The following is a 14,038-nucleotide window of genomic DNA, read 5'->3' on the forward strand; positions in this document are numbered from 1 at the left end:
ACTACCCAACAAAGGAAGTAGACGAAAGAGAAAGGAAGTTGACAAAAGGGTTCATTGCCCCTGGGGCTAGGACAAATTCGACATCAGAGCACCAAAAGGCAGACTGGCAACCTACCTACCACCGCATTCCATCTCCATTCGAGGGAGGAATGAGAACAGCGTAGAACCGCAAGCTGGCGACTGTGGTGGCCGGTGGTATGACCAACAATGAAGAACTCGCCGATGAAGGGAGCTCCTCCACAATGGCCAGGGACCATGAATCAGAATGTTACATGCATGACACCTTGACAAAGTGGTGCTGTACTGGAACGAGATACGAACCTGAAGCCACCTTGACTCTCACTGGGTGGACCGAGTGGCTTTATCAGTGATCTACGCGGCACGGCTACGCTACGGGTTTCAATCGACGAGCTAACAGGGCCACGAACTACTAGTTTAAACGCTTGGGATGCCCCTGTGGGGTAATTGATGGTCCAGGGACCCTAGAGACCGGCCCAGTTCCCCGCGCTTAGTTTCTGTTGCACTGGGAAGATACTTCCGAGCACGAGGGGTCCAACAGTAGTAGATTGCTAGCTAGATGCAACGAAGCTGGGAAATCAAGCACGGGAAGAACTAGGCTGGACTGTAGGCGCTCTCAAGTATCCCCAAACGATCCCAAATGCCAGAGTTTATGCCAATCCTGGCCGCCCAATCGGAAGTCCAAGGAGCCTGCCCCGGAAACGCCTCCCTACGGGCCGGAAACACCCTCTTAACTAGAGCAATTCTTGTACTGTAAGCCGACTTCGAGTGCGAAACTTTAAAGAGTGGTCCCCAGCCTTGTCCCCTGGAGCAATGTTACACAACAATGCTGTTTTGGTCTTGGCTTTTCAGACAGATCAGCTCAGCACTCTCGTCGTCTGGGGCATGTACAAGCCGATAATATCGGCCTGGTCAGCTTTGCTCAAGGATTAACAGGCGTTTCTTTGCCCCGTGAGACACAGAAAATCAGTCGACAGCAGTCCATAGCTTTCAGGTATTTCACTGTTCTTAACGCAGGTACCTCTTGGGAACGTATTATTGTCTGAAATAATGGTTCCATCTCATTGATGTGTTCGTTCTGTGCATCTCCTGCCAGGTACCATACATACAGACCTCGAAGCGAGTTGCTATTATTGGATCGGACCCTTGACACCCATCTTCGTATCTTATACGACAACTTACGGCTAAAGAACGGCACGGTGTGGCGTTCCCCGAAAGAATAGGGGATCCCCCATCCTCATGGCCCGCGCAACCCGCGGAGTCCGAAGCTGCAGATGGTGCTCTACAGTCCGAGAGCCCCTGATTTCGTCAGCATCACTAATGGCCTTTGCAAGGGGCATCTTAAAGACCGATGATGCCAGTTTCATTCAGCCTGACTCGGCCTGCATTAAATGTGTATGAACTTGGCAGGTACATTCATCAATGTATATGTACAGATAACACTTTATTTGGCACATCTGGGAGCATCCATCTACTCTTCAGTCGCCTCCAGTAGCTTTATGCTCTCATGATCTACGATGGCCGCGCAGTGGCGTTCCGTCATCGCGTGAACAATCTCGCGGCTCTGCATCATCGGCGTAGCAAGAGCCCACGCGAATCCATGGAAAGTATGCTTCCGATATTCGTCCCAAACCTCTCCTGATTGCAACCGAGGCCCTCCTTCGCGGGATAAAGCGTCGAGATAAGACTGGAGGAGCTGTTTCTCGTGCTTCCGCCGGTCCTCGATCGATAACGCGCCAATGATAAAATAAGAAACATCGTGCATGACTGACCCGGTATGTATAACTTGCCAGTCCAGGAATCCAGGTTCCCCAGTAGGCGAAATGAATGTATTGCCGATATGTGCATCGCCGTGGACTAGGCAATTCAGAGTCGAGTTTGACGGCTTCCAGAGGGCCTGAAACGCCGCCGTCATCCGCTCACGGTCCATCATGTGGTCTGGCACTGGAGGTCTAGCCTCCCCGGCGAATTGCTTCTCCCATGCCTCTGGGGCCGCCAGGCCCAAGATTGCATCCCTGAGCGAAACAGTCTGGCTGGCCCATGGAATGTCCTCGGGCTTGCTACCCCATGTGCTCGCGTGGAGAGTGGCTAGCTGCTCGACGCTCGTTTGCACCCGATCGACAGGCCAGGTCTCGAGGGGGTTTCCGAATGTATACCCCCGAGACTTTAGATCGGCCATCACAACGATTCCCTGCCCATTGACGGTATCCGTACCACTATAAAGCGTTGGAGGGAGAGGCATCTTGATGGTTGGGGCGACGTGGTAATAGAACTCGGCTTCTAGTCTGTAGACGGCCAGCATGTAGGGAATGCCGGTCAGAGCTGGATTGAAGCCGCCCTTGACGCAAACCCTGATCGGAAAATCGGCAGAGTCCTCAAAGGTCAGCTCAAGAAGGATCTTGGATGCCGTGCCGTGAATAGCTTCGACGACCCTGACGTCGTGGACCGGCTTGCTCAGAATTTTGGTGAACCAGGAGGCAGTGAGCTCTTCAACGGTAAGAGGAAGAGGGTCGCTTGATTTCATGGCACCTCTCACTTGATGAGAAATACCGTTCGCTGAAGCTGCCATGATGGTTGATATGGGTTGTGTTTATGGTGACCGGAGGCTCTCGTAGTGCTTGATTTGAAGCAAAATAGAGTGCAAGGACTACGGAGGGTAAGAGGATGAAAATTCTACAGCATATTCAAGCTTTTATAACACAATATAACGGGGACTCGGGGTACAGATGAAATCCGGCCCTGGGCTGCAAAGCCACCCTAAAATGCAACCGTACGCAGGCACAACCCTGTTCCAGTCTGTGCTTAAAGCGTGCCACGACGGGAAGAAGCCTTCCCCAAGGTGCAGGGTGTAGGGAGGGGTCTGCAGTGTATTTCTTCCTAACTGATACGTACCTAAGCCTAAAAGCAATTTATCATCCCCGATCCTAGCTAGTACATTCCAATCAAGTCCTAAATGCCCCCATGGCGGTTTAGCTTGCTCAGCAGTTTCAGTGCCAAAGCCATACCTAGCCCCTGTTGACAGCTTTGATAGATTGACCTTTGACCCTTTAGGGTAGCTGCTTGGAGGTTCTCTGGACTCATGGGATCGGCATGAATGGGAATTCAGCGAACGGGATACGCCTCGTGAACATACTCTTTTGCCTGAGTCGAATAAAGCGATAGTAGAACTCGATGTGTATAGATCTCGGCCATAGGGTATCGAGTTCAATGATAAAGTCCAAGAACCTTCGATTTCGAACCGTGCCACTAAACCACCAGACTTTCACCTTTCTTTTGATAGCTTTGACTAATTGATTGGCGGTTATGGGTTCCCAGGCACCCGCCTTCACAATCACCATCGCGGCCCGACCTATTAGAGGCTACAAATGAGAACTGTGATTGAAACATGACGCACTGCCACAATGCCACAAGCAGATAAAACTCCCCCGCCTCTTGCGTATCAGCATTCTGACGTCTTGACCATCGCCTTTTCTTTGACGCTGCATCTGTTGCTAGAGAGATTTCCCAGAGAACGCCATAATTATGTTGTCGAAACTCCCACTGGTGCCATTTGAAATGGTGGTTGCATTGGTATGCCAGCCAGACGCTGCCTCAGAATCACCTGCGGGACACTCACACTCACTGAACGAGTGTGATAGCTAACTCCGAGTTCCTATAGTTGGGGAAAGATGATATAAAATCGTTGTCGTTGGTGTCTACGGAAATACGAAAGTTTCTTCTCAAGACACTCTGGGCCTCCATCGCCGTCACCCTGACCGATGACTTTCACATGGATGATGCCACTCGCTCGACTTTCCCACAAGAGGCATCTATGAAGACATCTCAGCTTCACTTCGGTCCCGAATCCGGTCAAGAAAGACATTTGTTTTGCCCTCACTTGTATACCATGCGTCGGCATCTAGGTTGGCGTCTTGATATGGATGAAGGAGAGGAACGTTTCGAGAATATGGAATACAAGGGTGTGTCGGTCATCAAGCTCTTTATGCCTCGAAAGATAAAGAGTTTCAGGTAAGAAAGAAACCCAAACAGCATTGGAGGACTCTCTCCTGACATAATCGCTAGCTGGGAAATGGGGAAATGGGGACTTGCGTCCGTGAAGAGATTCTGGCCGAGAAGGGCATTCTCGGTAGAATGCACCCTACGATCCAGTCTCTCCGTCTCATCACAGACCCTGAGTGCCCTCGTGGCGCCTGCGAACCTATGCGTCTCCCCAATTTTCGCCAGCTCAAGAGTCTTTCTTGGAAGGGACCTAACGCTGCCTATCTACTCGAGCTGGGCCACCTCATCATCAAAAGTTCCCAACATCTCCAGGAAGTCGAAATTGATCTACTAGATTGGGAGAGGGTCGAGGAAATAAACGGCTACTACGATGACAGTGACAGTGAAGGTTGGGCAACTGGCAGTGCTGACTCCTGGATGGACAGCTCGAGAAATGGGGACAAAAAGGCCGGATTCTTTGCTTGCATTTGGAAATGGCACTTGCGTACTACCACCCCGAGGCCTATCTTCAATGCCTTGACCAAACTGCCGCTTTCACATGTACGCGTTGGGCCAGGTTTGATCGACGAGATGAACATTGGGCTTCTTCGATCGCTAACACTCCGATCATGTCCAAAGTGGACAAGCTTTCTCGAGTATGCTCCAAAAGTCAACGTCGCTCTCAAGTTGAAGGAGTTGGAAATAGAGGACCACGGCGATTGGCCTAATCCTCCACGACTGAGCACTCTTTGGGGTTTTCTCGACTCTTTTTCAGGTCTTCAAAAGCTATATCTGAGCTTTGAGGAATTGATCGGGATCTTGCCGCCATGTGGGCACATTTCTCGACACAGAGACACCTTGCAGAGACTCGCGCAATACGACGGGGTAATCGATAATACCCTTGTCTGGAATTCTGAAGACAGTCAAGAGGAGTCCGACCGGGACGGTGATGGGAAAGCCCCGACCCAAGACCCGTCTTCAAACCTTCATCTTGAGTGCCTTGGTTTGGGTTGCGAGCCAGAAAAAGTGGTAAGATGATCTGCACCTTTTTAACGCCCGGCAACAACCGACGAGCGACGGTTTACCATGCCCGTGGACGAAGATCGTTGGTCTCCTCCATGATGACGCTGCTGATGCATTCGAGACACAAGATCTGACCCCTTCACAGGTCCCACCGCCGATAGCTCTGCAGGGGACATGCCGCAAGGAGCTGCACAGTCGGCACAACGTCTTCGACTTTTGGAACCATTCACCTCGCTCACCAAGTGGGCGTTTGGATCCGAAGGACCACCTTCGCTCAAATTTATTACCTGTGGAGATTTTGCGCATTATGGTCACACCGACAAGGAGTGTTTCATTCTTCGCCGCGGGCTAGAAGGCGATGATGAGTTTCAATTCATAGTCCCGGGTAGTAGTGAGTGGAAAGAGGTACTTCGACAAAACGGGGATCTTCTGGAATCGTGTCCAGATCAGCCACTCTACAAGTGGCCTGATCATCCTCGGCCGGATTGGTAATGGTCTGCGCTTGTATTGTATAATTCTAGTTAAACCTCATTTCAGAAGACCCTCACTCAAGATGAACATCCAGGTCCTCAACTGCATTGTGTACCGCGAAATAACGTTGCGCCAGATCGACATTTCACGTCTGTTTCAGTTCGATGATTAGAACTCCCGGTGAACAGTCATAATACGAGCCGTGGATTTAACCTCAAGTGCGACAGTACCTTGTGGTCAGCACACACAGTTGCATGAAGTCGTCGCTGGATCGTTTCGCAAACTCGCGGTCCTGGCAGGAAACCAGCAACAAGTCGGCTTAAACCTCAACAAAGGCCGCGTGGCCTAATGGCTAAGGCGCTAGATTTCGGTCTACAACTCGCAAATTCTCTAGAGATTCCAGGTTAGTTCCACTCAACATTGTCCAAGTTCGAACACAAGACTAACAAAGCAAAAAAGGTTCGAATCCTGGCGTGGTCGCACAATTTTCTTTTTTGCATTTCTAGCCTTCCACATCGCACATCCTTACATGAGACGTCCAAGGGATTGAATTAAAGTGAGAATGCTTGGGTTGAGTTGTGCGTCTGTGGGCCTTCATTGGTGCAGCAGGCGAGGCCAGTGCACGTGATGGAACACGTGATACCCTTCAGTATCACTTTTTGTCCGCTTCTCTTGACCAGCCTTTCACTTTCGTGCGTTGGCTAAATTCGAGAGTCCTTATTTTTAATATTAATTACCCAATTTCTCTTTTGTTTTCAACAATCATGACTGAACGCCTGCTCCCTGATCTCCTCTTGGATAATCTCTTGCATATGCAGACCGTAGTACTTTGGCAGGCCGCAGCCCGAGGGAGGCCTGCCTCAAGCTAATTTACCATCACCTTAAGTCGCATTTCCACCGTTTGGAGAGAATGAAAAAGCCCCATTTTGGTGCCTAAACTGATCAATTCATTTACTTTCATGATACCTGTTCTCGTCCAGCTCCATAGGAATCGCCGTACTCTGCCTGATCAGTTCATGTTTCGCTCTAGCCGATTCAAATGCATCCCCAGACAGACTTTCGGTCAGATTTCCCCGAGGCTCAAAAAGCTTGTTGTTTGCCTACTTAGCGATTGTCATCGTCAATGACGGCTCTAAAAGAAGCCATCAGCCACAACAGAAAAAGACACAGTAGCAATTTTGCTATATCTTCCTGCCCCCCTTCCCCCATCCAAGGATATTTGCTTGCGTCCCTCCCACACTTTTCAACATCTTCAATGCCCATCATCTCATTCTGGAGTTCAGTATGTCGCCCCCATCTCCGACACCATCAACCATGTTCTCAGATTATGTTGAAGTGAGCGGGGCAGAGGTTCCCAGCCAAACTTCTGTTGAGTCAGCCGAAGAACCGGAGTTAAGCGAGAAAGGGGTCCATGAGGGGGTAATGGGATTCGGGAAACATTCGGCCCTAGAAGCTAACGACGTCTCATATCAGCGGATTACATGTGCGACGGATTGCTATCACAGGTACAGCAACACACCACAACGCCTCGCTTCTGCCCGATCCCAAGGGGCACTTATATCTGTGCGCCTCAAGGAAAAAACAGAGTATCTGGACAGCACTCAGAGCTTCCTTGATGATGATAGTCAGATCAAGACCAAAAGGCAACTCGACGATCTCACCACCGCAGTCAACAAGAAACGCGACCTCATCGTTGGCCTGAGAAGCCTTCTTCGGACCTTCGAAGTCACGGATCTGGAGCAAATCCTGACAAATCACGAAGCTGAGCTCAAAAAACTCGAGGTTAACCAGGCAGAGGTCAGGGCAGCCTTGGCGGCTCTACCAGAGAAAGTTGCAAAGATTCACGAGTCTCGCGCAAAGGTAGAAAAGGAGGCTACTGAGTTAGGAGCACAGGAAAGGGCGTGTAGGAAGGAGTTGCTACAGTGCAGCGTAGAAGAAAAGGCCTTGCAGGTGTGGGAAAAGGTTCATGGTCTTTGTCTCTGTGGTTTGGCAAAGATGGAGGAAAAGGACCTCCAGGTGATTCTTCTGAATCTCGACGCAGCGTTGCACAAGCAATGAGGAAATTCACATGACATCCAACGCTGACGTATGTTGCTATGAGATGCTCTCAGGGGCGCTGAGCAAGCACGGCGAGCTAGGCAAGGCGCCGAGGAAATGGGGTTTCCACAACGCCGGTGATAGCTATGGGCCATATTGGACTGTGTCTCTGGGGTCGGTGTGTCTCAACCTTGGTTGCGGGGATGAACAAGCTCGTCATATGAGTTCTCAGGATAGAAGAAGCATTTGGCCACCAGACAATTTGGTCGAGACCCGCCGTATCCCTCCGTTCAAAATCCCTTCCACCTACACTCCCAATCTAGCCAGATAAGACTGACTGAGTGAAAAAGAAAACAGTATCAGACTTGGAAAATACGCAGAGGCAAACCTGTGAAACTAGTCTCACAAGGTCAAACATATCGGGAGCTTAACTTGTGTCTCCGTCCAACCTCCTCCCCTCAGCTGCGACTCAAGCCTTCGTGTTCAGCGCATCATCGATAATCTTCCACGTGTGATCCTCGACATCCTTAATCTGCTGCTCGGTCCAGCTTGCCTTGTTCGAGATCAAATGGCCCTTCTCATCAATGAAACTCCAGAGCTTGTCGCCGTCCGCTGCCCGCTCGCGTGTCCCGCTGATGAGCCTCTCGGCGCACGTATCAGGCTGCACACCCAACAAAGGGCCGACGGCCTTCGCCGGGGTCCTCAGATACCACGGCAGGTTCTTGGAGATCTCGGTCCGCACGAAGCCAGGGTAGGCGTGCACAAAGTGTCTCTTACTGCCCGCCTGCTGCGTCGCGAAGGCTTGCACCATGGCGTCCGTCATGGAGATACAGTGGGCGGCCGCGTTGGCGAGGCTGAAGTTGGACTTGAGATCTAGGTCGTCCCAGATGAGACTAGACGGGTTACCGCGTTTCCCGTCGAGCACGATGAGGATCTTGGCGTCGTCCTTGAGAACTGGCAGCAGCTCGCGGATTAGCAGCTGCTTGCCGTAGTAGTGAAGTGCCATCTTGTTGTCGATGCCCTCTGCTGTCTCCGTGCGGCCAGCCATGGTTCCGATACCCTGGCTGAGGACAAGGTAGTCTAGGGCTGGCGGCTTGGTGGCCTTGTACGCGGTCGTGTAGTCCTTGATTGCGCGCATCGACGACGCGTCCAGCGGCCGGAACTCCATGTTCGCGTGTGGGATGTCCTGCGGCTTGTTGCGCCCGCTAATGATCACGATGGAGGATGAGGACTCGGCGGCGAGGCGCGAGGCTATCGCGTAGCCGATGCCACCGGTTCCCCCGACTACCAGAGTCCTTGTGGCCATGTTTCGAGGCGATCAAGTAGGGATTGTTTGTCGATATTGGGTTAAAGGGTAGAGGGCCACCGGAATGTGATGTCAGTGGGTGGTTAGCGACTTTATTAACAAATAATGTTAGGTAGCTGCCGCGTGACGCCACTCCAGACCCGGTAGTGCTCAGGCCGGGTAGATAGATCGCCCCGAGTCCGGACGCAAATACGGTACTTATCGCCGGTAAAGTCCGGGCATCCGCATCAACCACGTGAAAGGTAATTTCATGATCGGTATGCTCACTGGTATTGGGACTCTCACTAGAATATTCTATGAATCTATAACGCTGGTCATTAGTCGTAAACCTTCGTAAGTCAGTATACTAGGAGCATATGGAGTAGTACTACTTGTACCAATCGATGTAATCTTCTTTAGCCCAGTCGAAACTATGCAATGATGCAGTGTTTGATCCAAAATCGAAGAACTTATCATGTGATTATGCGAAGAACCTCGAGATATCCTAGTGCGTTGGGATCAGATGGTCCTGTTTTGATGGTGGAGTGCTCATCGTGTAAGCCATGTCATCAGGATCAAATGTGATAATCAAGTGTCTCAAGTTTTTTTACTGCCACGTGCTAGCTTCACCTAAAGGCTGACGAGAGCAAACCTGCGACTACTCTTACTCTTCCCAAGCCGCAGAGCTCGATACCATGCTGGACTTTATCATTTGACGAGTACAACTTGCTTTGGTGGATTTCACGCACATTAAAGGCTGGTCAATGTCTTCTTTGTTATAGTTGAAGCCCGGCCCTAGATGGGATAACTGTGCCAGAGGACCGATAAAATGGCATCGACCAAGAAGGGGGCATTTTTCGGCGTGGAGTCTTCTATGACTTCAGTGAGCTGGTTGTGGAATCACCATTTTTCTGCCGTGCCTGCAACTCACTCAGCTTCGAGTGTACACCGATTGCGTTCTCGGATAACACCCAGACTCGCCTTCATGACTGGTTGCTGGCTCACTGGGCAACGCCGATAAGAGAGCTCTGGAATCTTGAGGACTTGTCAGAGGAATGCGCGCGCCAGCGAAGGTGGCCATTCTTCTTGACCAGTGCACTTCTCCACGCTCATGGCAGTGTTGGCACACCCCCAAATCTCATTGCGATTTTGTAGGCAGATTAGTTGACTATTTCGAGATTTATTGGCGCCCTTTCTTCACAATTTCGTGTCTAAACGACCTCAACATCACTTGGAGATACCAGTGCCGTGGCATGGTTCCTTAATAGTAACCATGAAAAGACAACTGAAATCGCCAACAAAAGGCAGTATTCAGTCACGCGATGGCATCTTACTTTGTCTACCCTGCAAAATGCCAAAGCCAGTCTTGTCTAGGGTACTAACTTGGCGCCGGGGTAGCATCATCTCTAAAGCCAATCTTCGGTGCGGGAATGGGGTCGCGCTTCGGTGCCCGGACGGAAGGCCCTCCGAGACTTCAGCTGGGAGGATTCGGAGTCACATCCGCGGTGGGTTTGATGCATCATCCTCAAGTTCCATGAGAGGGAAGAAGGCTCTTAAGTTAGCGCTTCAAATGGTAGTAGCTGAGCGATCACTAATACAGAAATGAACGGTCGAGGGACAAAGGAGGCGAACAAAATGAACGGTGAGGCATGACATCGCGGTTGAGATCTCCTGGGGTCACGTGGGACCCTTCACCACCAACTTCAAGTTCGTCAAGTTGAAAGCCAAAACGTACGGTCGTGAGATCATTAATTATCCGCCTCGGTAGGTACATGGGTATTCCACAACGTCGAAAAAGCCAAACCCTCAGTCACTCAATGCCAGTTGCTTCGCAACACTCCCTTCATTTGTCCTCCATGTGAACCAATCGTACAATCCATTCCAAACCATTCAGGTAGACACGGCACATTCCACGTCAGTCAAACACCAGATCCAGCATACTCGCTTCAAGAAGACTCAGACGATTCGTCAGAAAGTCGGGGTTCCATGTAGGTGATAAAGGTCTGCGAGATCTTGACCAGGTCGGTGATGTCCCAGTTGCATTGGGGTCCACCGGCAACGAGACGAGTCATGGCGTCCCACCATTCCATGCCTTCGAGGTGCTTGTCGTGCTGGGTCTTGAGGTTGTCCAACTTGGTCTTTTCGGCGTCGATGTGAAGTTGAGCGTCTCTAACGCCAAGCAAGTCGCGTTCCGCCTCGGCGAGTTCCTCTCGGTTCTTCTTGATGCTCTCGTTGAGTCCCCTCTGACGGGCCATGAGGTCCTCTTCAGAAGCAGTGAGACCCACCATGGAGATACTTCCCAGCTTCGCCTTGAGCTTGTGAAACTTCTGCTGAGCTTCGTACAGTTCAACCTGGTCGTCAAGCTGCTCCGACAGGTCCTTCTTGAGCATGGAGATGCGTGTCAAGAGAGCCGCGGGAGAACGGACTTGGGACTTCATGTAGATGAGGTCGGCGCCGAGCTGGCGTTGCTGTGCCCGCATGGCAGAGGATTCCTTGGCGAGAAGCTCTTGGTGGTTTCGCAAAGCATCCGTGACAGCTTGAGCACTCTGGAGAAGGGCGGTGTTCTGTTGCTGTTGGCCCTGCATCTGTCAGATTGAAATCGCCTAGAAAGTGAGAGAAGATGACATACCTGAGGGACTACGAGTCCCGATGGAGAAGCTCGGTTGAGAGCTTCTTCCAAGGAAAGGCGTGTACGGGTCTGTTGGGACGCGGATGAAGTGGTGCGTCGTCGCAGGTGCTTTGGTGCCACACTCATGGTGGACTTGCGGGTCTTGGGGAGAGATGCGCGCGGCACAGTCGAAGAGGTGGTAGCCGACAGGTTCGCGCTCAGCTCCTCAGAGGAAGAGCTGGATGATCGAGGGCTGACCTTGACTCGAATCCTGGCTGATCTCTTGGAATCGCTGGCGCCGGGCGGGTTGCTAGGGCTGTCGCTCATGCTCGTGTCGGTGCTCACTCCGTCAAGGGACTGGTCCGCGATGGCCGCAGTCTGCTTCTCTCGGCCCAGCTCATTCTGATTGATGTTAGAAATGCCATCGAGGCTCTTGGTCTGACGGCGGCGCTGTTGGCGCCTCATCATGTCGTAAGAAACTCGCGCCGGGGCTCGCATGCTGCGGCGACGCTCGACTACGGGAGCCATGATGAGCTGTTCGATGCGGGAGAGATGAAATCTGATGATGCACGAAGCGTGGAGATGATTATTTGAAGGCTTTAGAATGAAGAAATCGAGGCTGCTCGAGGGAAAAGAAGAGATGAACCTCGCAGAGTCGAGGCGGGTGAGAGGTGCTGCAGCAGTGCAAGCTTGGCCGAGTTGCACTGTGGAGCCTCAGGCAAACAAACGCCAGTGCAAACCGTTGAGACGCGTTTCTGCACGAGGTCAACAAACGTGACCGTTTCGTGCATCGAGAATAAGGCGTTATCGGTCATCTGATAAGCGTTTCGTCGTCAACCTCAGAGTTTGTTGCTGCTGTTGAGGCCCACCACAACTCAATCATGGAGCCACACCAAGTCATCATGACTCCCAATAACGGCGTTCTTCATAATCAGTCGCGCATGATGTGAAAGTACTCTGTTTATGATTAGCATCATTCCAGTACTTGATATCTCGCTGCCCAAGATCAAGGGCATCGTCGCGCGGACCACTAGATTGGTACAGAGCCTCTCAGCCATGAGGCAACCAGGGTGGGAAAATGATACGAGGAGTAAATCCCGGTGTTACCGGTGATAGATATTAATTGTTTCGGCCAATCAAAAGACAATAAAAGCTAAAAGAGTGTGTCAATCTAGTGTTCTCATCGCACCCTTACTCCATAGTCTCCCATCACGTTGCCTACACAGGAATTCGAAGTACCGGCGAGGCCTTTTCCTCCTCTCTCCAGCCTTGTCGCCCCTTGACATACTTCTGGCCATGCTTCCATCCCTCTCCACACATCTCGGGCTTCATCAGCACTTCCCCAACAGTTTCTTCTGTCTGACGAAACTGTTGCGTGTAGAATGCACCGATCTCGTTGGCACCAAGAGCCACATCCATAAACAACAAGGCCTCGGCGGCGGATATGCATTTTTCCTCGTATCTTGAAGGGTCTTGGTTGCACTTGTCTTCCAGATCATCAAGCGTCCTTTCGAACGACTCGGAATTAGCCTTATCGTAGATCAGAGCGTCAAGAGTGGGTGGGTTTGACCGGAACGAGGCGTCAATGTTCCCGAGTTGCGAGTACATGCCGCAGATAACGTCTCGCGGCTCCAATTCCATACCGTCCGTTCTCACCAAGTGCTTGCGCAAGATCTTCATTATCCAATCGTTTTCCCAGTCGATTTCCTGCCGATCGCTAGTAGTTCTGTTAGAGACGACTTCCGGCAGGTCGGCGGTCATGCTGGCCGCGAAAGCCCCGAATGAGAGGAGAATAGAGAGGAAAGTGAAGCGATGCATGTTGCAAAGTGTATGATCTGATAGTGAAAAACGGGTGGTGTGAGTTTGTTGCTGATGTTGAGAATAGAAAACCGGCCTGGCTTGATAAGATGAGTGCGATGAAGAGGCAAGGAAGGTGTTGATAGTGGAGCGAGATCTGTCGACCTTATACTCATCAGATCCCTGTCATCGCCTGGTATGGGTAATTCCAGTCTGCTCAGTGTTCACGTTCATTTCCCTTTGTCTTTTGTTGGAGTGGCTTCAATTGTTCAACGGAGAATAAAGGCACGGTGTTCTTGGCGTCAGTCTTGTCACTTGTCAGTTAAGCATCCGTTGTCTCCCGCAACCCCCTGAGTCTAGCGACATGCATCTTGCTCTTTGATGCCTGTCTGAAGCGGTGTGTCCTGCCCCCTAATATCAGGACTATCATGCAGGGAGGATTGGAGATGATCCAGTGGAGAAAGTAAAACTAGTAGACTAATGCGTTATCTACGACGACTACCTCCACGTGCGCTCATTGTTTGAACTCTAGCTGAACAACAAGGTACAATTGGTTCTAACAATAGACCCATTGAACATTCCCGTGGCTCTTTTTTGAAGCTACATAACATGAAGAAGGTGAACACTCATCACAAAGTATTGATGATGTTGCATGCTGGGACGATGAACCAGGGAGTGAATAATATCCAACCAACCAGAGCCACTACGATCATGTCCCCTATACGATTTGCTTGATCCGGATGTTGGGATCAAACCCAACCATATCTGTTTATATCCCCCCAAGCATACTCGATTTTCTTTCATCAGCTCATTATTTCACT

The 14,038-nt window shown here is 51.0% G+C and overlaps 6 protein-coding genes across 6 annotated transcripts; 2 read left to right on the plus strand and 4 right to left on the minus strand.

The window, feature by feature from the left end:
* Positions 1-1,489: 1,489 nt before the first annotated feature.
* MRS44_011153 (uncharacterized protein) lies at positions 1,490-2,587 on the minus strand (the record flags this gene model as incomplete). The annotated part of the gene is made up of 1 exon (XM_046270707.1): positions 1,490-2,587. The coding sequence occupies one exon, from the start codon at positions 2,585-2,587 to the stop codon at positions 1,490-1,492; it is 1,098 nt and encodes a 365-aa protein (XP_046135147.1).
* Positions 2,588-3,787: 1,200 nt separating this feature from the next.
* MRS44_011154 (uncharacterized protein) lies at positions 3,788-5,662 on the plus strand (the record flags this gene model as incomplete). The annotated part of the gene is made up of 5 exons (XM_065619622.1): positions 3,788-3,977; positions 4,019-4,026; positions 4,081-4,999; positions 5,165-5,410; positions 5,541-5,662. 5 exons carry the CDS (start codon positions 3,788-3,790, stop codon positions 5,660-5,662), a joined length of 1,485 nt encoding a protein of 494 aa, XP_065475694.1.
* A 1,112-nt stretch (positions 5,663-6,774) lies between these two features.
* MRS44_011155 (uncharacterized protein) lies at positions 6,775-7,548 on the plus strand (the record flags this gene model as incomplete). The annotated part of the gene is made up of 1 exon (XM_065619623.1): positions 6,775-7,548. One exon carries the CDS (start codon positions 6,775-6,777, stop codon positions 7,546-7,548), a length of 774 nt encoding a protein of 257 aa, XP_065475695.1.
* A 448-nt stretch (positions 7,549-7,996) lies between these two features.
* Positions 7,997-8,833, minus strand: MRS44_011156 (uncharacterized protein; the record flags this gene model as incomplete). Its single annotated transcript, XM_046275770.2, has 1 exon — positions 7,997-8,833. One exon carries the CDS (start codon positions 8,831-8,833, stop codon positions 7,997-7,999), a length of 837 nt encoding a protein of 278 aa, XP_046135144.1.
* A 1,925-nt stretch (positions 8,834-10,758) lies between these two features.
* On the minus strand, positions 10,759-11,948 carry MRS44_011157 (uncharacterized protein; the record flags this gene model as incomplete). The annotated part of the gene is made up of 2 exons (XM_065619624.1): positions 10,759-11,391; positions 11,442-11,948. The coding sequence occupies 2 exons, from the start codon at positions 11,946-11,948 to the stop codon at positions 10,759-10,761; spliced, it is 1,140 nt and encodes a 379-aa protein (XP_065475696.1).
* Positions 11,949-12,638: 690 nt separating this feature from the next.
* MRS44_011158 (uncharacterized protein) lies at positions 12,639-13,238 on the minus strand (the record flags this gene model as incomplete). Its single annotated transcript, XM_065619625.1, has 1 exon — positions 12,639-13,238. The coding sequence occupies one exon, from the start codon at positions 13,236-13,238 to the stop codon at positions 12,639-12,641; it is 600 nt and encodes a 199-aa protein (XP_065475697.1).
* Positions 13,239-14,038: the final 800 nt, after the last annotated feature.

Source organism: Fusarium solani (genome assembly GCF_023522795.1).
Source record: "Fusarium solani strain SB1 chromosome Unknown bctg00000007, whole genome shotgun sequence".
Taxonomy (NCBI): Eukaryota; Fungi; Ascomycota; class Sordariomycetes; order Hypocreales; family Nectriaceae; genus Fusarium; species Fusarium solani.